Source organism: Culex pipiens, chromosome 1 (genome assembly GCF_016801865.2).
Source record: "Culex pipiens pallens isolate TS chromosome 1, TS_CPP_V2, whole genome shotgun sequence".
In the NCBI taxonomy this organism is placed as follows: Eukaryota; Metazoa; Arthropoda; class Insecta; order Diptera; family Culicidae; genus Culex; species Culex pipiens.
This window is the reverse complement of record NC_068937.1, coordinates 50,079,894-50,100,369: the sequence shown is the minus strand read 5'-3', so window position 1 is coordinate 50,100,369 and position 20,476 is coordinate 50,079,894. Positions and strand designations below refer to the sequence as shown.

General features: G+C 37.2%; 2 protein-coding genes across 3 annotated transcripts in view; both read left to right on the top strand.

Moving 5' to 3' along the window:
• LOC120432624 (heparan sulfate glucosamine 3-O-sulfotransferase 6) overlaps positions 1 to 16,316 on the top strand; it is a 158,640-nt gene extending 142,324 nt beyond the window's left edge. For both annotated transcript variants that reach the window (XM_039597881.2, XM_039597877.2), the window contains exons 2-3: positions 14,954 to 15,137; positions 15,205 to 16,316. In XM_039597881.2, the coding sequence (XP_039453815.1) occupies positions 15,003 to 15,137; positions 15,205 to 16,173 (1,104 nt within the window). In that variant the 5' untranslated portion in view covers positions 14,954 to 15,002 and the 3' untranslated portion in view covers positions 16,174 to 16,316. The remainder of the gene's footprint in view (positions 1 to 14,953; positions 15,138 to 15,204) is intronic.
• A 972-nt stretch (positions 16,317 to 17,288) lies between these two features.
• Positions 17,289 to 18,124, top strand: LOC120432550 (39S ribosomal protein L40, mitochondrial). The gene is made up of 2 exons (XM_039597781.2): positions 17,289 to 17,445; positions 17,505 to 18,124. The coding sequence occupies exons 1-2, from the start codon at positions 17,420 to 17,422 to the stop codon at positions 18,079 to 18,081; spliced, it is 603 nt and encodes a 200-aa protein (XP_039453715.1). The 5' UTR covers positions 17,289 to 17,419; the 3' UTR covers positions 18,082 to 18,124.
• Positions 18,125 to 20,476: the final 2,352 nt, after the last annotated feature.

The following is a 20,476-nucleotide window of genomic DNA, read 5'->3' as shown; positions in this document are numbered from 1 at the left end:
CGAGATCTACAAACTGACATGGCGGGCGCCGTTGGTGGCCAATGACTGTTACCTATTCGCAACTGATCTTGCTTTAGCAATCATGGTGTTTTATCTTTTCAGCGCATTCATACATGCTGTTGATAAGGGAAACACCACTAGATCGTCGAAGCCTATGATCAGTAGTGCTGAAAGGATATTACGGTTCTGTTCAGCAACGGAGGGGCAACCATGGGTGATCTCTCATGCTCATGCTCATGCTCATTGAAGTAAAATGTTTTAAGCTCCTCAAACTGTCCTCAAAACCGTATCCAAATAATCGTTTTGTCACTAACCACTGCATCCCCAAGTAGCACTCATAACTTGTCGACTGTTGAATAATAGTTAGACAATTGTTTTTGATAAACATACGAGAAAAAATCTGAACATAACTTAAATAACAGTTTGTTTCACTGCTTTTATAACTGACTTGTGTAACTATCGTGTTTTGTGCCACAAAAGTGTTAAAAACACAGTCAACTTCACTCTTTTCCAACAAAACACAACATAGGAAAAATTCTCACCTATTTGGGGGGTTCCATCCAATTTGCTGATTTACACTGTTTAAACAACTTATTTTGGTACACCTTCGATAGAAACTTGCTTGCTCACTTCCGTTTGAGGTATTTATCACTTGATTTCAGTCGAAAACGCTTTTTATGAGCTGTAATTAAACGTCAAAATCCTGATATGCCATGATGCTGTTCCCTCATCAGCATTATTTTCCTCGAAAACAGTTTGTTGGATAAGAATAATATTGCACTGTTTGTTTTACTGCTTATCTTACATAGTCATGTGACGGCATCTTCTGAAAAATGGGCGTGGCCAACCATTCTATAAATAACCTTAGGTTTTCTCGCTTTGTTACACAAATGTTATCGGAGAACAGGTTATATAACTGATATTCAACAAACATATTCAACTTGACATTGCGTGTTGTTAGGTGGTGTAAATTTGTACGTGAGATATTTAGAGTTTCAATAATGTTTATTTATCGATGATTGCAATAATTTTGATTGTTGACCGATTATTTATAAAAATATCGCCGGTAAAAGCTACAAAAAATATCAGCTTACGGAATTCATGATAGAGAAAACAACAAATTAAAATCACACCAATTTTCAATGTTACTCCGTGGTACGGTAATCGAAATGAAAGTTGAAACGGTTTGTTATAACAAAGTTACATAATGGAGTTATAAAAACTGACTTGAAACAAACTTATATAACTTTATTTCCAATGACAGCCTTTTCTGGAGTTAAGTTGTATAGCTCACTGCAGTATAACAAAGCTGACAGCAGCCTTGTTATTGACGTTTAGGCCAGCTTGTTTACTATGAAGCCTCGTGGAGAGATGTGGAAGCGCGCCTGGACCTGCCTGGAGATAACAACAAGTCGTCGAAGTCATCGGATCGAATCTTGGGAAAGGCGAAGTTCATCAAAAAATGAAAATCTAAAAGTTCGCCATGAAGAGGGTTTCACATGAATCACAGTTAAAGAGCGCGAAAATATTATTTTTTTTTCATGCAATTTCAATTTTTTTTCTAAATAAATCGGCCAGAAACAAGCGTGCCAAAATAGTCAGAGATACTATTCATATTGGCTTCGTCGTTGATTGAAATTCTAATAAGAACTGTTTGTTTACATGTAAGTTGGGTAACGGTTAGACAACTGTTTTCAATCTATCTTTCCTTTTTATTGTGCGCTTTGATTTGACAGCACAGCCGTTAACCACGCCCCTTTTTTTTCGTTGAATCTCTTGTTAGCTAGCACAGTGTTGTCAGATACATTTGTACAACTTACTCTGATAACTTGCATCTTATTCTGGCAAGTTATACAACAGAAAAAAGTGCGCTTTTTCCAATGCACAGGAGTTGTAGAACAAGTTGTGGTAACGAGGCCGTTCGGTTATACAACCAGTTAGGAAATACGTTTATCTGACAAAGTGTGTTGCTTGGGGATCCTCTTCCAAGTTTAATGCTAATGTTTCCGGAGATACCAGTTACACATAGCACAACGTCTCGAGGCCACTCTACCGCAGAGAGCTTCTCTGCGGGGACCCATTGATGGCAATCTTGGAGAGCACGACCATAGGAGATGAAAGCGGTCGCTGAATAATAGATGTCCACAATGTGACTTCTTCCAGCTTCCGACGAAGTCAAAGGACGGTTATTAACGTGACAGTTGATTGAAAATGCTGTTTCGCTACGGAGAATGGGAAAAGTTGTTCGAATTACAGAAATACAGTATTTCCATCGAAAATGTTCCTCTTGCTGACAAGGGGCAGACAATAACGGGAATCACAATTTGAATAAATTACCCCTCCAATTAGTACTCGACTGTCATTGGGCACAAGTGGAGGGACCCAATAATTGATTAATTTTTCGGGAATTGTTCGTTTAACGAGAGTTTTCAATTTTCCCACCCACGTCGATGAAACGGTCCAAGTTTAATTAAAGCCATGTGAAAGTGCCACACACAAAAGAAACCACCTCACATCGACATTTGAGCTCGATTTTATGCATCATATCTCAACTCGAGCCGTATACAGTTTAATTCAGGTGGTTTAAGTATTTTTTAATTTGGTGAAATCTACCCTTCATTTTTTAATAGAAATCGTCAAACAATATTTTCCTAAGCAAGTTTAGTGTTGAGGAAATCAAACTTAAAAATGTCAAAACAGTAGTGTTGTACTGTACCTCAGGGGAAGGTGGGAGGACATCACCACCATGAAAAAGGAGAAGGTGAACCATCAGATTATCGCATCCGGCCACCCACTGCGACACAGTCATCATCACTGTGGGGGGGTGCGCTCCGAAAAGAAGGGTCCTGATGACAACCCACAAATTGTTGAATTAAATTGGAGCCATTCTCTCTGGCTGTGTGACGCAACGCAAAGTGGCAGAGCGGTGGGAACGCCTGCAGAATGTGGGTAATTTTGGGTTGATCCAGAAAGGGGGTGAAAGGTTATTAAAACAATCAACAAATTTGACCTCGAGAAGAGAGATAATTTCCATCAGCGGTAATATGTTACAGATTCGATGGGCGGTGGTGAGCGGGATTACTGATGGCTTTTCAATTAATTATATGAAAATTACTTTCATTGGTAAACGAAATTAATTAAAGAAGAATAATTTGAATTCATAGCATAATAAAAAAACATGAGTGATTTACATATATTTTTCATTTTTTGTCAAAGAATCCAAAAACTAAATTTTGAAAAAATAGATTTTTTTACCAAATATTAGATACAATGTAGCGCAGAAAAGTTGCTGCAAAGATTCAAGATTACGATCCTCAGTCAAGAAAATAAATTGTTCAGAATTCTCCAACCCAACGCCAAAAAGAAAAAAAAGGCAAAATAGACAAAAAAGACAAAAAAGACAAAAAAGACAAAAAAGACAAAAAAGACAAAAAAGACTAAAAAGACAAAAAAGACAAAAAAGACAAAAAAGACAAAAAAGACAAAAAAGACAACAAAAAAACAAAAAAGACAAAAAAGACAACAAAAAAGACAAAAAAGACAAAAAAGACAAAAAAGACAAAAAAGACAAAAAAGACAAAAAAGACAAAAAAGACAAAAAAGACAAAAAAGACAAAAAAGACAAAAAAGACAAAAAAGACAAAAAAGACAAAAAAGACAAAAAAGACAAAAAAGACAAAAAAGACAAAAAAGACAAAAAAGACAAAAAAGACAAAAAAGACAAAAAAGACAAAAAAGACAAAAAAGACAAAAAAGACAAAAAAGACAAAAAAGACAAAAAAGACAAAAAAGACAAAAAAGACAAAAAAGACAAAAAAGACAAAAATGACAAAAATGACAAAAAAGACAAAAAGACAAAAAAAAAACAAAAAAGACAAAAAGACAAAAAAAAAACAAAAAAGACAAAAAGACAAAAAGACAAAAAGACAAAAAGACAAAAAGACAAAAAGACAAAAAGACAAAAAGACAAAAAGACAAAAAGACAAAAAGACAAAAAGACAAAAAGACAAAAAGACAAAAAGACACAAAGACAAAAAGACAAAAAGACAAAAAGACAAAAAGACAAAAAGACAAAAAGACAAAAAGACAAAAAGACAAAAAGACAAAAAGACAAAAAGACAAAAAGACAAAAAGACAAAAAGACAAAAAGACAAAAAGACAAAAAGACAAAAAGACAAAAAGACAAAAAGACAAAAAGACAAAAAGACAAAAAGACAAAAAGACAAAAAGACAAAAAGACAAAAAAACAAAAAGACAAAAAGACAAAAAGACAAAAAGACAAAAAGACAAAAAGACAAAAAGACAAAAAGACAAAAAGACAAAAAGACAAAAAGACAAAAAGACAAAAAGACAAAAAGACAAAAAGACAAAAGACAAAAAGACAAAAAGACAAAAAGACAAAAAGACAAAAAGACAAAAAGACAAAAAGACAAAAAGACAAAAAGACAAAAAGACAAAAAGACAAAAAGACAAAAAGACAAAAAGACAAAAAGACAAAAAGACAAAAAGACAAAAAGACAAAAAGACAAAAAGACAAAAAGACAAAAAGACAAAAAGACAAAAAGACAAAAAGACAAAAAGACAAAAAGACAAAAAGACAAAAAGACAAAAAGACAAAAAGACAAAAAGACAAAAAGACAAAAGACAAAAAGACAAAAAGACAAAAAGACAAAAAGACAAAAAGACAAAAAGACAAAAAGACAAAAAGACAAAAAGACAAAAAGACAAAAAAGACAAAAAGACAAAAAGACAAAAAGACAAAAAGACAAAAAGACAAAAAGACAAAAAGACAAAAAGACAAAAAGACAAAAAGACAAAAAGACAAAAAGACAAAAAGACAAAAAGACAAAAAGACAAAAAAGACAAAAAGACAAAAAGACAAAAAGACAAAAAGACAAAAAGACAAAAAGACAAAAAGACAAAAAGACAAAAAGACAAAAAGACAAAAAGACAAAAAGACAAAAAGACAAAAAGACAAAAAGACAAAAAGACAAAAAGACAAAAAGACAAAAAGACAAAAAGACAAAAAGACAAAAAGACAAAAAGACAAAAAGACAAAAAGACAAAAAGACAAAAAGACAAAAAGACAAAAAGACAAAAAGACAAAAAGACAAAAAGACAAAAAGACAAAAAGACAAAAAGACAAAAAGACAAAAAGACAAAAAGACAAAAAGACAAAAATACAAAAAGACAAAAAGACAAAAAGACAAAAAGACAAAAAGACAAAAAGACAAAAAGACAAAAAGACAAAAAGACAAAAAGACAAAAAGACAAAAAGACAAAAAGACAAAAGACAAAAAGACAAAAAGACAAAAAGACAAAAAGACAAAAAGACAAAAAGACAAAAAGACAAAAAGACAAAAAGACAAAAAGACAAAAAGACAAAAAGACAAAAAGACAAAAAGACAAAAAGACAAAAAGACAAAAAGACAAAAAGACAAAAAGACAAAAAGACAAAAAGACAAAAAGACAAAAAGACAAAAAGACAAAAAGACAAAAAGACAAAAAGACAAAAAGACAAAAAGACAAAAAGACAAAAAGACAAAAAGACAAAAAGACAAAAATACAAAAAGACAAAAAGACAAAAAGACAAAAAGACAAAAAGACAAAAAGACAAAAAGACAAAAAGACAAAAAGACAAAAAGACAAAAAGACAAAAAGACAAAAAGACAAAAAGACAAAAAAGACAAAAAGACAAAAAGACAAAAAGACAAAAAGACAAAAAGACAAAAAGACAAAAAGACAAAAAGACAAAAACAAAAAGACAAAAAGACAAAAAGACAAAAAGACAAAAAGACAAAAAGACAAAAAGACAAAAAGACAAAAAGACAAAAAGACAAAAAGACAAAAAGACAAAAAGACAAAAGACAAAAAGACAAAAAGACAAAAAGACAAAAAGACAAAAAGACAAAAAGACAAAAAGACAAAAAGACAAAAAGACAAAAAGACAAAAAGACAAAAAGACAAAAAGACAAAAAGACAAAAAGACAAAAAGACAAAAAGACAAAAAGACAAAAAGACAAAAAGACAAAAAGACAAAAAGACAAAAAGACAAAAAGACAAAAAGACAAAAAGACAAAAAGACAAAAAGACAAAAAGACAAAAAGACAAACAGACAAAAAGACAAAAAGACAAAAAGACAAAAAGACAAAAAGACAAAAAGACAAAAAGACAAAAAGACAAAAAGACAAAAAGACAAAAAGACAAAAAGACAAAAAGACAAAAAGACAAAAGACAAAAAGACAAAAAGACAAAAAGACAAAAAGACAAAAAGACAAAAAGACAAAAAGACAAAAAGACAAAAAGACAAAAAGACAAAAAGACAAAAAGACAAAAAGACAAAAAGACAAAAAGACAAAAAGACAAAAAGACAAAAAGACAAATAGACAAATAGACAAATAGACAAATAGACAAAAAGACAAAAAAGACAAAAAAGACGAGAAAGACAAAAAGGCGAAAAAGACAAAAATGACAAAAAAGACAAAAACGACAAACACGACTAAAAAGATTAAAAAAGACTAAACAGATAAAAAAGACAAGAAATCAAAAAAGATAAGAAATCAAAAAAAATCAACAATCGGTAGGGTTTCCCAAGGTGAAAATAATACACTTGAAACCCACAGACTTGAGTTACGACCAAAATTTGCTCGAACTTCATCAATTCCTCCCCTGTACAGCTTCGCCCAGCAGGCACCTCAACTAATCAAGCTCGACACCGCATAATCTGCTCCATCTTCGTCGTAGAACATCCGCTCCGAAGAACGATGAAGATCAAAATCAGTCCCTTGTCACTGCTGCCGCTGCTACCGTTGATGTTTCTGCTAGTTTCAATTAAAATGCCACCTCACTGCGACGTTCTAGGAAAGCTGGCCTGGCCTAGGATCGTCCCCCCTCCCCTCCCCCGGAAGTGATTGACGGCAAGTGCGGAGGAGGAGGTACGTTCCTTTGGAAAATCCGCTGATGCGATGCTGCCACGAGAGCTTATCTGCTGTCCTTCTCCGGTGTGCTCAGAAGTGGTACACTCAGCGGCATGTAATAGTAAAAATTTGATTTTAGTTAAAATGAAATTCAATTGAGTTTTACTCGATTTTAATTTTCAAAATTGTTTCTAAGACAGAAATGGAAATAACAAGAAATCCTTTAACGACATGCCTCGCGAGCCATGAAGCTATGAGATGGATACAATTAACCATATTTTTTTAAAGTTAAAAATCAAAAACGCTCGACGTCGGGTATTTTTTAATACCCCTGACTCAAGGCGGTTTCAAAAACACCCAAAAAGCAAAAACTGGAAATTTGGTTTGGGACCATCCATAAACCACGTGGACACTTTTTTGGGAATCTGTTACCCCCCCCCCCCCCTTCGTGGACAATTGTCCATACAAAAAAAATCTTTTTTGTATGGATCGTGGTCAATCGCCTTACCCCCCCCCCCCCCCCCTAAAGTGTCCACGTGGTTTATGGATGGTCCCTTTATTGGACCTTTCCAAAAAAAAAACTCCAGAGATACAACCGACGACGTGCCACCCAAGCAACAGTGTTAAGGGATGTACTTTAATAGCCTAAATGCCACTTTTCGCAACCAACTGAGTGTAGCAAGAACGAAAGACGGTGAATAATGATAGTTCGGTTCAACCTGGGCCGGAACTCCTCCGAAGGGATGTCGTCGTCACACAAAACTTAATCTTTGTGCTGCTATGGCAAGAGAAAACATGTCACCGGAGAGGACGCGGACGGAAGTGAGGACATTCCTTGCATAAGGACGATGATTGAGAGATGGATAGCTCAGCTGAACAGGATGGGATCGGGGACGGCTTCAAAAAGCACCTGTACGGAGGCGAGCGTGTCTTTCGACTGAATTATGGATGAGCTTTAATGACAATGATTACTGCCGTGTAAATTTGAGTGTGGGGAAGGTTCACTCTCGGCACTCTTATATTATACATGGTCATGGATATTGCTGATGAAGCACAGGGGGTTCTTGCTGATTACAGGGGGCTGATAGTCTCCCGGGAAGAAATCGATAAAGCAATTAGTTTTTTCGACTGAGCTGGCATGGCTGGTTGCGCTTGAGTTTCAGGGTGGTATAAGGCGATAATGTGCAAAATACAAAATTATATAATTAGAATAATTCAATGAAACTTGCACTGCCTTCCAACTTTTCAACTAATTGTTTCGCAAAACTCCTTCAAAACGGTGTGTTTGTTCTTCGAAAAGATTCCCAACCATGATGAGGACAGCACGAATAAACACCACGTTGTCGTCCGACCCAGAAACCGAGCACAATTGGAAAACTTTCTCGTACTGGTGCTCGCAGGTTGTTTTCGCGACTTCAAACTTTTCCCTCTCTCTTGGTGAACAGCACACAAGATTTGTTATGATTTCGCCAAACCAAAAAAGGCAAAAAGATTTTCTGTTTCAAGGTGAGCTCGTGCTGGCGCAGCAATCAGCCCAAAATTGGCTTTAAATTGAAACCCCATTCACGTAAAACTTGCCCCACAAGAAAACAATTTGAATACGAAAATTGGATCCGAATCACCATAAAGTTATAACGAGCTCGAAAATGTGTGTGTGCCAATGCTTGATCCTTTCGCCGTTGCGCCACGCCACACACAAACATTGAGAAAAGGTGTCTTGGGAAACAAAAAACGTCACAGATAAATGGGTTGGAAACAATAATTTAGATCGATTCCCGTTTAGAAGCGAGGTTGAACAGATCTGAATTTATTTAAAACTTTTACAAAAAATTTCAAAACTTTAATTACATTTTAAGTGCATTCAGCTGAAATCATTTTGAAATGCATTTCCCTGCGTTAAAAATCATTTTAATTTTTTTTGGTAAAATTCGCAAAATGTGTGTTTTTTTTGCTAAAATTTTTGTTTTCGTCAAATCTTACATTTTTTGAAAACTAATGATTGTAAAACAACTGAACAGGTGTAAAATGTATTTTAACGGTGCACATCCACCAGAGCTTTTGCACCCAGATTTTTGTTACAGACATTTTAGTATCTTGAAAACTACGGGTACTATCGATATATTTTTTTTATTCATCCCCTAAAGTACTGTCCACAAAGCAATTGACCACAATGTTTGACAAATTTTACAATCCGGTTGTTTTGCAGGATTGGGTCCGTCAAATGACTATTTTGGAATAAGAAGACAACAACTTCCTTCGTTGCTGTGCACCCTTAAAACACTTTTTGCATTCAAATATTGAGACTATGGCTTGTTATTTCAATTTTAATATTTTACATTAACAATTTTCATTAAATCGAGTTTGTTTGAAATTGTTATGAGGAAATATTACTATGAAATATTAGTTTGTTTGTAATAACTAATTACAAGTCTCAATTTGTAATTCAGAATTACACGAATGTAACAAACAAAGATGTAATTAAGGATTACGTAATCTTTAATTACAAATATTTGTTACACTGAATTACAAAACAGCACCAACTATAATGTTTCAAACATCACCAAAGAAGCTTGTGCTATTTCAAACTCGCTAAGTGACCTGATTGGTAATTCTTTCCGATGGAAATTTTCGGTGCAGTCGATACGGGACGATCCTTTATTGGTGAGGGAGCAGTTACGGAAATTGCTTTCCGCATAATTGATCGACGCCACCAACATCATCAGCACAGCCGACAACAGTTATCCAAACTGCGAACAAAGCTTAACTTTGTTTACTTCGCCACGATTAAGGCAAGTAGCTTAATTAATGTTCAGTATGCAAAGCCTCAGCATTTCATGTGTGAGCCTATGGAGGACTTTTATAATTACAATAAATTCAGAATGTTTTGGACAGTCAAACTCAACGCTCCATCCTTTAATCATGGAGCATAACTCATACATCCCACAAAATTGTATTGTAAAGATTTGAAATAGAAAATGGACAAAGTTGCCTTTCAGATAAAAAAATACGCATGAGCATGAGAGACCTCCCATGGTTGCCCCTCCGTTGCTGAACAGAACCGTAATATCCTTTCAGCACTACTGATCATAGGCTTCGACTATCAAGTGGTGTTTCCCTTATCAACAGCATGTATGAATGCGCCGTAAAAGATAAAACACCATGATGGCCAAAACTAGATCAGTTGCGAATAGTTAACAGTCATTGGCCACCAACGGCGCCCGCCATGTCAGTTTGTAGATCTCGTTAGTTAGCGCAGGTACCCCACAAGCGCCAGGAACCTGAAAATTTGTTAGTAGGATAGGGTGTTAGGATTCATCATAAAAGATGATGATGTGACCCAAAATCATAGTATTTGTTGAACGGTATTATGTATTATTCTCAAGGCAAGCAATCGGATGCTGCGGATGAGACATTTCCCGTTTATCGGTTGTAAAATTTTAAATGAAATGGTTTAACCTTAGACAGCCGGCTGTGGAAAGATAGAACTCAGATCATTTGTAATTAAAGAATGAAGAATTTTACAGTCTGACTTTTAAATTGAGATGATTTACGAGTTTTAAATGATTGATGTTTAGTGACGTAATGATTAACGAAGCGAACGATGAGCTGAAATGGTATCCTAAGGTTTTGTTGTTGTTGCACACCGACGACGAACGCCAAAAATCCCGCGACCCAGCAGAAAGGCATCGCAAATCGAACTGGCTCAACTGTCGGCGAGACAACCCAGTTGCCTTCAAATAAAAAACTAACTTAATCCACCTATGTGGTTGGTGCCTTCCTCACTCTTTTCAAACAATGGGTGATATGTGATATGATGGGTTTGGACACAAATTTCGTCTGATTTCGTTAAGTTCCGGAATACAAAAAACACACATATAACTCAAGGGCTCATAGCTTGAGACAGGGTTGCCAGATCTTCAATATCTTGGACTCATTGGAAAGGCTTTTCAATTACCTTACCAACGATGGGACGGATGATGGATCCGGACATTGTTTACATACGTTTAAGTGAGATCCGGCTACAAAAAAGTACATAAATATCACTTAAGTGGTCAGAACTCGAAACAGGGTTGCCAGATCTTCAATGTTTTAGACTCGTTGGAAAGGTCTTTCGATTACCTAACCAACGATGGGTTGGATGGTGGATCCGGACATTGTTTACATACGTTTAAGTGAGATCCGGCCACAAAAAAAGTACATAAATATCACTTAAGTGGTCAGAACTCGAGACAGGGTTGCCAGATTATCAATGTTTTAGACTCGTTGGATAGGTCTTTCGATTACCTGACTAACGATGTATAACATGATGATGTTTGGTTTAGTTTACTGCCATTTATTCAACTTCCGAAAATATGCGAAAACACATTTTTATACATAACTTTTGAACTACTTATCGAAACTTCAAGCAATTCAATAGCACCTTATGGGACCCTAAGCCAAGTCGAATGCGACTGGTTTAGTCAAAATCGGTTCAGCCAGTGCTGAGAAAACTGCGTGACATTATTGGTCACATACACACACACATACACACACACATACACACAGACATTTGTTCAGTTTTCGATTCTGAGTCGATATGTATACATCAAGGTGGGTTTTCGAGCTTTAAATAAAAAGTTCAATTTTAGACCAGGATTATAGCCTTGCCTCAGTGAGGAAGGCAAAAATACGAAATAAAAATTTAAAAAAAAAGAAATTCAGAAGATGAATTACTTTTTTATTAAATGCATGTATACATTTTTCAGGTTTAGGGTAAAGTTAATTAAATGAACAAACCTTGATTAGAAGTAGAGCGTCCAATTTCCCGTCCCAGATTTCCCAAAAAAAAATATTTCCCATTTCCCGGGAAATTTGTAAATTTCCCGAGAATTCCCGAAATTTAAGTGGAATAATGCATTTTCTTAACTTCTTGACACTCATATTTAATTTTTTTTAAAAATATGAAAGAGCTCAATTATATTTTGATTTATTTGATTTAATGTTCTTATTGAACTTATCAGTTCTTTTTAAAATTTCATGTCAAGGTTTATTTTAAATTATATTAATTTTTGAACTATTCACAACTGTAAATAGAGCAACTCTCTACAAAAACCGGCCGATTTCGACCATTTTTATTTTTTTTATTTTTTGATTTGGCTTAAACTTTGTGGGGACCTTCCCTATGACCAAAGAAGCTATTTTGTATCATTGGTTCACCCATACAAATCTACATGCAATTTTGGCTGCTGTCCATGCAAAAGTGGTACTTAATGGCTTCAAACAGCTGTAATTTTTGAGTGAATTTTCTGATCAATTTGGTGTATTCGGCAAAGTTGTAGGTATTGTTGAGGATGAGGACTATTGAGAATTTTTTTTGCGGATTTTTTTATCAACTTTTTTTTCACAAAAAATCAAGTTCCCAAAATACGTATTTTTTTTATTTTCGAGATTTTTTGATATGTTGATACGTAATTCCGGGTTGGTAAGAAATTCCAACGAAAAATCTATTCTATCGATACAAATACTCCCAAAACGGTGTTATACCCACTCCAAAATGTTTATTTAGTAATTCTATGGTAATATGTTGACACTTAGTTGAATTAAAAGTTTGCAAAATTAAGTTTAGATAAGTTTTATATAGAATTTCCAGAGTTATATAAACTTTTATACTAAGTAGTTAGTAAACTTTACATTCAATCCAAATTACTTTTTTAATCAGTCAAGGATGCCTTTTTGGAGTTGGGAGACTGGATTTATGGTGATTTGTCAACAAATGACATTATTTATGTTAATTTTTCGAAAGGTGTACAAAAATTTTTTGCACCTTTTTTTATTTCTGTAATAGTATTTGTTTTATAACTTTTTATCGAAATCATCTTTTCATGAGCTTTTTATAGCAAAATGTTCGACAAGAGTTTCTGAACAAAACGTAGTACCAGTTTTCTGTCAAACTTTAAATTGTTAACATGTTTTATCACAAAATGTGCATAGTGCCAAAGGAGTGTTAATACTTTTTTTACATACTGTATCTCTGGAAATACATTTTGGAAAAGCTTCAAATTTTGGGCCGAAGCAGTTTATGGCGCATGTTTTCGAACGGCTTTTTGTTTGAACCTAAATTCTTTTAATTTGATAGTGTTATCTGTAAAACTGTCCAACAATACTTCTAAAAATGGCTATGACCACAATTACTGGTCGAAAATTGTGAATCAAAAAATGAATTGTTCGTCTCCGACCCCACGGCTACAAATCTGAAGAAAAAGAGCACTAAAAAATCAGGGTTTTACGTTCCGGGTTACAGGCAAAAATTCAATCGAAGGAGCGCATCAAAACCTTCAAATTAGTAATAGGATTTTTTCTGGGACGATTCCTCGCCGTGCACGTTTTTTTTAAAGATTTCTAAAAAAGCGTTTTTCCAAAAGCAAACCTTAAACCTTTCTTTTGTAAGAAAGGCAAAAAGATTTGCAAAGAAAAAAATATTGTCTGCATGGTTTTTGTTTTCATTTCAACTTAGTGTGTCAATATTATTCTTGAACATATTTTCTCATACTATTCACGGATACATTATTTAAAAGCAATTTGATGGTTTTGGAGCCTGGATATTTTACTCTCTGCCCAAACACTGTGATTAGAAAAATAATATATTTTAACAAAAAAATACTAATGATTATTTTTTGATATTTTGTACAAATTTTCAAAAACAGCTTATAAATTTTTTTTTTTTTTCAAATCCAAATTTGAATAACAATAACAATGGCTTTTAATTTTAAACTACTTTTATCTGTTTTTTGTAAAAAATCCGAAAATGTAGTCCGATTTCCAATTTATGTTTTTTCCATTGAGAAAAAAATGTGCATATATTTTTTTAATCGTTTGTGTTTAAAATACTTTCTGTCAAGAAGGGCCACGAAGTTGATGTTTTAAAATTGAATATAAATTCCATTGTAAATCCTTTGCGGTCGTATAATATGGTTGACAACTTCCTGATCCGATAGTCTGTGGCAACAAACTTTCCGCATATTATATCAAATTTCGTCTGTTTTTCCCGCCCTTCCTCAACTATGTGTCACATGAAACTTTCGATAGACACACACACACACCGGTGTATCCGTTTTTTTTCCTTCCTTCATTTGACGAGCTTTCCATCGAAGGCCGCATGGAAAATGCGGGAAAAACTTTTTCGACATGGTGAAAATTAGCTCATCGAATATTCCGCTCGTTATCGCTCAGACTCGATGGCAGCCGTCACCGTCACCGGAATAAGAAAAGAGGTCGCCGGCGAAAGGAAAACGATGTGCCATGATTAAATTACCAACCACGCGCGTAAGGAAGCAACGGTCCTAGGTTATGTTCCGTTGTAACCGGAACAAGTGCAAATAAACTGCTGACTTTAGGCCACCGGCAATTCCGGTGCGGATAGCCTTAGTGCGGTTAAGGACTCAAGTCACCTTGCTGTCTCGACACGTGGTTATTTATCTTTCAAATTTAGAGACACAAGTTCGTGTCGGATTGAAACGCTTTCTTCCTTTTCGTTTTGTTTTGCTTGCTTAGAGCGCCTACCAGTATGCAATCCGGCGTGGCTCTACGTACAAACAGAACACTTTGCAAGTCTAGCTGCAGGCGAAAAAAAAAAGACTAAGAGAGAGTCAAACTGGGCAGCAGATGGAGCTAGCGCTGCCGGATTTGTAATTCATGGCACACACTTCGAGCAGGGTGACGTGTCTGAAAAAAAAAATATTTGCCGGCTTTAAAGAAATTAATTTGATAAAATTTATCGAACAAAGCTACACATTTTTATAACAAAATTTAAGAATGTTGTCACCCTGAACAGGCCAAAAACACCCTCGCTAGCACCGACATACCCCCAAACTTTCCACAACTATGTCCTTACGTGCGTATGCTCTACGCTGACTGTGATATCAAAAGTGCATTCCACCACACACTCTCGCACTCTCAGCGTCTGTTTGTATGTACAAACCGCCTGCGGTTATGCAATTTAGTTACGGTCTGTCATGATTTACAGAGTTTCTTTCTTCTTCTTCTTCTCCCATTTTCAGCTCTGCGTCGTGAAGGCAGAGTCATCTGGCGGTAGGCAGAGCAAGGAATATGGTGTACAAATGGTATGCCAATCTGAGTAATCGTACGATCGCGATTACCATCGTCGTCTGTATTTGTATGCTGTACGTGTCCTATACGTTCAACACATGCCTAATATCGAGCATCAACAAAACGTGGAAGAAGGTATGCGGGGGGTAAAGCGCCCCAGGTTAGGCAACTGTTTAATTTGATTTTTCTAATCTACTTTCAGGCTCACACGAGCATTACCACAATGACCACACCAACGGAGGAGACCGAGGCGCCCCAGATCAAAATCCTGGGTTCGATCGTACGGATCGTCCCTCTGACGGACGATAGCGGCGGCTTCGAGGCCAAAGGTTTGCTGAACGCCTCGGACGGATCGCCAAAGTACCGGTTTCTGCGGCAACAGGGTTTACGACCATCGCGACACCTACCGGATGCGCTGATCATCGGCGTCAAAAAGTCCGGAACGCGGGCCCTGCTGGAGTTTATCCGACTTCATCCGGATGTCCGGGCAGCGGGTTGTGAGGTTCACTTCTTCGATCGTCACTACGCCAAAGGGTTACACTGGTACCGCCATCACATGCCACCCACGATAGAAGGTCAAATCACGATGGAGAAAACGCCCAGCTATTTCATAACTAAAGAAGCCCCGAAACGGGTCTACCACATGAACCCCAGCACAAAGCTGCTGGTAGTGGTCCGGGATCCGGTAACCCGCGCGATCTCCGACTACACCCAAGCCCGTAGCAAGAAGAAAGACATGAAACGGTTTGAAGAGCTGGCCTTTCTCAACGGAACCTCCGGCGGGGTCGTCGACACCAACTGGGGACCCGTCAAGATCGGAGTCTACGCCAAACATCTCGAGCGATGGCTCGAGTACTTCCCCCTCTCCCAGCTAATCTTCGTCAGTGGTGAGCGCCTGATCGCTGACCCAGCCGTCGAGATCGGCCGCGTCCAGGACTTTCTCGGCCTCAAGCGGGTCGTCAACGAGAAGCACTTTTACTTCAACTCCACCAAGGGCTTCCCCTGTCTGCTCAAATCTGAGGAACGATCCTCGCCGCACTGCCTAGGCAAGACCAAAGGTCGCAACCACCCCAAAATAGAATCCCAAGCCATCGAGCGACTCCGCGAGTTCTACCGGCCGTTCAACCTCAAGTTCTACCAGCTGACCGGCATAAACTTTGGGTGGCCCTGAGGGTCGCTGGTGACCCGGTGGGACAACCGGTAGCCGCTGTAAATAGCCGCGAGTAGAGTTCCTATAGCTAAATCAAACGGTGCCATCGAGTATTTGGCGCGAGCAGCGGAGCGAAGCAGTGCCATCTTGTGGCATTTTCGGATTCGCCTCAAAAAGATACGAACCAAACCCCTTAGTTTAGACTGTAAGCAAAACAAACACTTGAACTGATGTAGGCAGAACTCATTTTCCAAGAGGTCAATTAGTGTTAAAACAGTACCAAATATTGCGTGATGTATAAAATATGAAACAGATAGTTTTGCACAGACAGGATAAGATGTAAGCACATTCGCACAAATCTATACAAAACAAACAAAAACAAATTCTTGAAAAAGGTTGAACACAAAGAATGCTGCTAAAAGTTCATTGTGATTCTCGAGTGCTGTAAATCGAGTTTGTAAATCAATGATCTTTCCAACAGGAAAGAAATGACTTTGAACTGGAAATAAATTACGTTAAAATAAACACAACTTATTATTATTTTAAATTTATATCACATTTCTTAGAATACACTATTATTATACCAAAGATTGATTTATAAACATATCCAATCCAAATATTTTAAAATATTGCAGATAACAGAATTTCATATTTTTTACTAATTAAAATTTAAGAACTCTATCAAAATTCTAAAATTTGAAAATTCGAAAAATTTGAAAATTTTAAAATTCTAAAATTCTACGGCTTTGGTATTCCATTTTGGGAATTCGGCAGAAAAAGTTGAGTGATCTCTTGATAGAAAAAGACAATCAACCGAATGACCGTTATACACGTTATAACCCAGTCACGACGTTCTAGCAGGATTCTAGCAGAATTCTTAGAGAGCTGGATATTCTTAGAGCATTCTAGCAGAAATGTTCCACCGTTCTAGCAGGATTCTAACAGAACCAGCTCTGCTAGAATATTTCGTGACTGGGAACCGTTATGACACGCGAGTTTGTGCTTCTTAAAATTTGTGGGTAAAGTTCCATGTCCATTTTTTATTCCTCATTTACCGTGTACCTTTTTCGAGCACTCTGTTGTGCGATGTTTTTTTATTGCTGAAAAAATGAAAATCTGATCACTTTCCCGTAACCGTGTATCTGCATTTTGACGTTTCTCTCGTTCTTCTGTTCTGATGGTTACGAAAGAGTACGATCAAAACAATCGACCGAATCGTCGAGGTTCGCGTGATTTTTCTTAAAATTTAACTTAAAATTGCAGTAAAATGTCGTTACTACGTTCTTTGCTGCGGTAAGGCTTGATTGGTCACTATTAATTGCTGTCTAAAAGTTAAAATATTAAAATTTCAGGGCTCCCCTTGCACCCTCAAAATTCTTCCTCACGCACTCCCTGCACACCGCAGCCGGACCCAGCTGCTTCCGGTTCACACCGGCCCTGTTCGCAGAACCCCTCAAAAAGAAGCGCAAAATCGACCCCCAGGTCCTGAAGCAGCGCGAAGACCGCAAGCGAAAACGCCTGGAAAAGCAAATCCGCCGTCTGGAGAAAAACGCTCGCCAGCTCAAACCGGTCGAAGACCTGCAGGTTCCGATCGAGCTGCTGGACCAGCAGGCCCAACGCCGGCGGACACAGGGCGTCAAAGTCACGCCCGCGATGCAGGACGAACGGGTGCTGCTGGAGAAGCAGTGGGCCAAGTTCAAGATGCAGGAAAAGCTCGGCGACTATCAGCTGATTGACCGGGTTTTGGCCGCCCAGACAAAGGCCCTGAACGAGCTGCGGTTCGAGTCGGAGGCGCTGTACCAGGCCGCGATTCAGCCGGATTTGGCGCTGGTGCCGCTGAAGGCGGTCGGTCCGGTGGCGACGCCTCCGATTCGGGGGTACGAAATGCCGGACGGCGAGTACATCGACATTTCGAAGAAGTGGGAGTGAATAATGATGATAATGTTGAATGAATGCTTGTAGAAATTGTAAAGTCAGAGACTTTTTTTATGGTTGGAATATCACAATCTACTTAAAACACTATTGTGAGAACAAAAAAAAATATCACATCGAACTTCTTCTTCTGAGAATTATCTAGCCAGGAAAAAAGTTTGGTTTTGCATACCGACCAGGCGCAATCGAACAAGCTAGCTTTCGAGCTTTGAGAAATCTCTTGAGCAAGGACACAAACCAGTAAATTGGGTACTAAAGCCCTATGTAAATTTTTATGTACAACGGTAAAAAACACGATTAAAAACCATTTCTGATCACTTTTTTTCATTTTAATGCAAATTTTTTTTTTGACAGGACAAAATTTTTTCTATGGATCAACTATGGTTCCCTTGGAACGAGCTGTCAAGTAGGAGCTTTTCTGTCAAGAAGGATCGCGAGGCTAATTTTTCAAAATTGATTTAAAAATCCATTTTAAACTCCTTGTGGTCGTACAAAGGGTCATTGTACTCAGAAAAATAAGCTTTATCGCTGTAAACAATAATATCAGCAATCTATGCTTCATTTTAGGACCCAATTGACAGTCGGCTCAAAAGCCGACTTCATTTTTGTTATACATAGAAGACGGGTTGCAACAAGTCAAGCAAAACAACGGTGGTGAAAGCAAAATCCATATCTTAAATTTTGAGGCTTTTGTTGAGTCAGCTTAATCTCGAAGAACACTTTGCCACAGCAGGCGAATTGCATCATTAGATCCGGAGTGGCAGCAAGTACGGCTGGACCTCATCCACATAAATTTCTACATTCATCAAAACGCACATTTTCGCGGATTTCCAGCATTTTTGCATGATCAGGCTTACTGCAGGTTCTTGACCTTGTAGATTGCTGTTTCGGGACGTACCTTACGCTACACACCATGTTCTTATCGTGGTTCAAGCTCGTTCGCTCGAATAGCGAAGCGTTCACGTATATTGAAGACAAGGAAAATCTCTCCGAATAAGATGCACTGTTCTCTTTCAACTGAACGCGTTACAACTAGCTGAGCCACCAACATCTCCGACGCTTCCTTGCGCTGGGCTGAACGACTAAACATCAAAAACCAACGAGAGGTAAAGTCGATGCAAACTTGATCGATACAAATTCTGTCATTCCGATAATAAATTTTTTGTTTTTTTTTTTGTAATTATTTAAATGCAAACAATTTTGGTTCAGTACGATCAGATTTTCGGTTGCTTCAATTCTTAATACGACGTACCATTCATATCACAATGCAAGCTCAAAAGAGGAAGCAAAAAACTCTTTCACTTGCGCAGAAGGTCCAGATTATCGACGAGTTTGCGAGCGACGGTGGAAATACGGCGTTTTTTCTTCCACCGTGACAAGGTTCATTCCGCAGAGGGATGAGCTGCCTGAAAACTCGCATGGCTTGTTTAATCGGAAGATCATGAAAGGTCTAAGCTTCCCGTAGTTGAAGAAAGTTTTGTTCATCTGGCTTCTCCAACAGCGTGAAGCCAACATCATCGTTTCATTTGATTTTTTGCGAGCCTAGGCCAAAGAATTGTTGTTTGGGGAACTACAGAAGCACGAAATATACGTGCATCAAGGTTTCGTTTTTTTTCTGACCGGCTACAAGGAACGTTGTTCTTTCCAACGAAAAAACTCCAGCTGGACACCTTCCTCTTTAATGAAAAATCAATCGACTGGATTGCGGAGGCCTGGGACGAAATCTCGCTGAAGACAATACAAAACTCCTGGAAGAAACTTGTGGATCCTTTTCCGGATGGCGAGTTCCATCCTCTCGAAACAGAGGATGCTGCCGAAGGAGACTGTTTGCAGACGCTGGAATGGAATATGTTTGGCACAGCTGGTCGCAGCTATCGCCAGAACGTCAGAGAGTTTGAAATGTTGGTAAGAAATCAGATGTAGGGTAGGGTAGTCATCAATGAGACACTTTTGGTTTTCAACTTTCAAAGATTTTTCTCATTTTTTCATCAGCATGTTTTAATGAGCTTTTTGTTGCATTTTCTTTCATTTAATGTGTTCTAACATTGACCAAAATATGAGATCGATCCATCATCTACAGCCAGAGTTATTCAACTGTCTCATTGTAGACGCACTTGGCAGGAACAATGAGACAGCTGGGGAACAATGAGACACACTACGAAAATCAAGATTTTTCTAGTAAATCATCATGTTTTTGTATTGTTCCATTGCAGGTTACTTGCCTTGAACATTTTAGAGCAATTTTGCCAACATGAAACTTTAATTAACAAAAGTTATACTAAAAAGTATTTAAATTTTGTAAAATTCGTATATTTATACCAAATAACTTTGTATTTTTGGTTAAATGAAGTTAAAACTCTATAAATATGCCAAAAATAACTTTTAATTCATG

Bases quoted from the DNA above. Each gene is read 5' to 3' on its own strand.
- LOC120432550 (XM_039597781.2), top strand. From the start codon at position 17,420: ATGTCGTTACTACGTTCTTTGCTGCG. The intron at 17,446-17,504 runs GTAAGGCTTGAT...TTAAAATTTCAG, and splicing joins TTACTACGTTCTTTGCTGCG to GGCTCCCCTTGCACCCTCAA.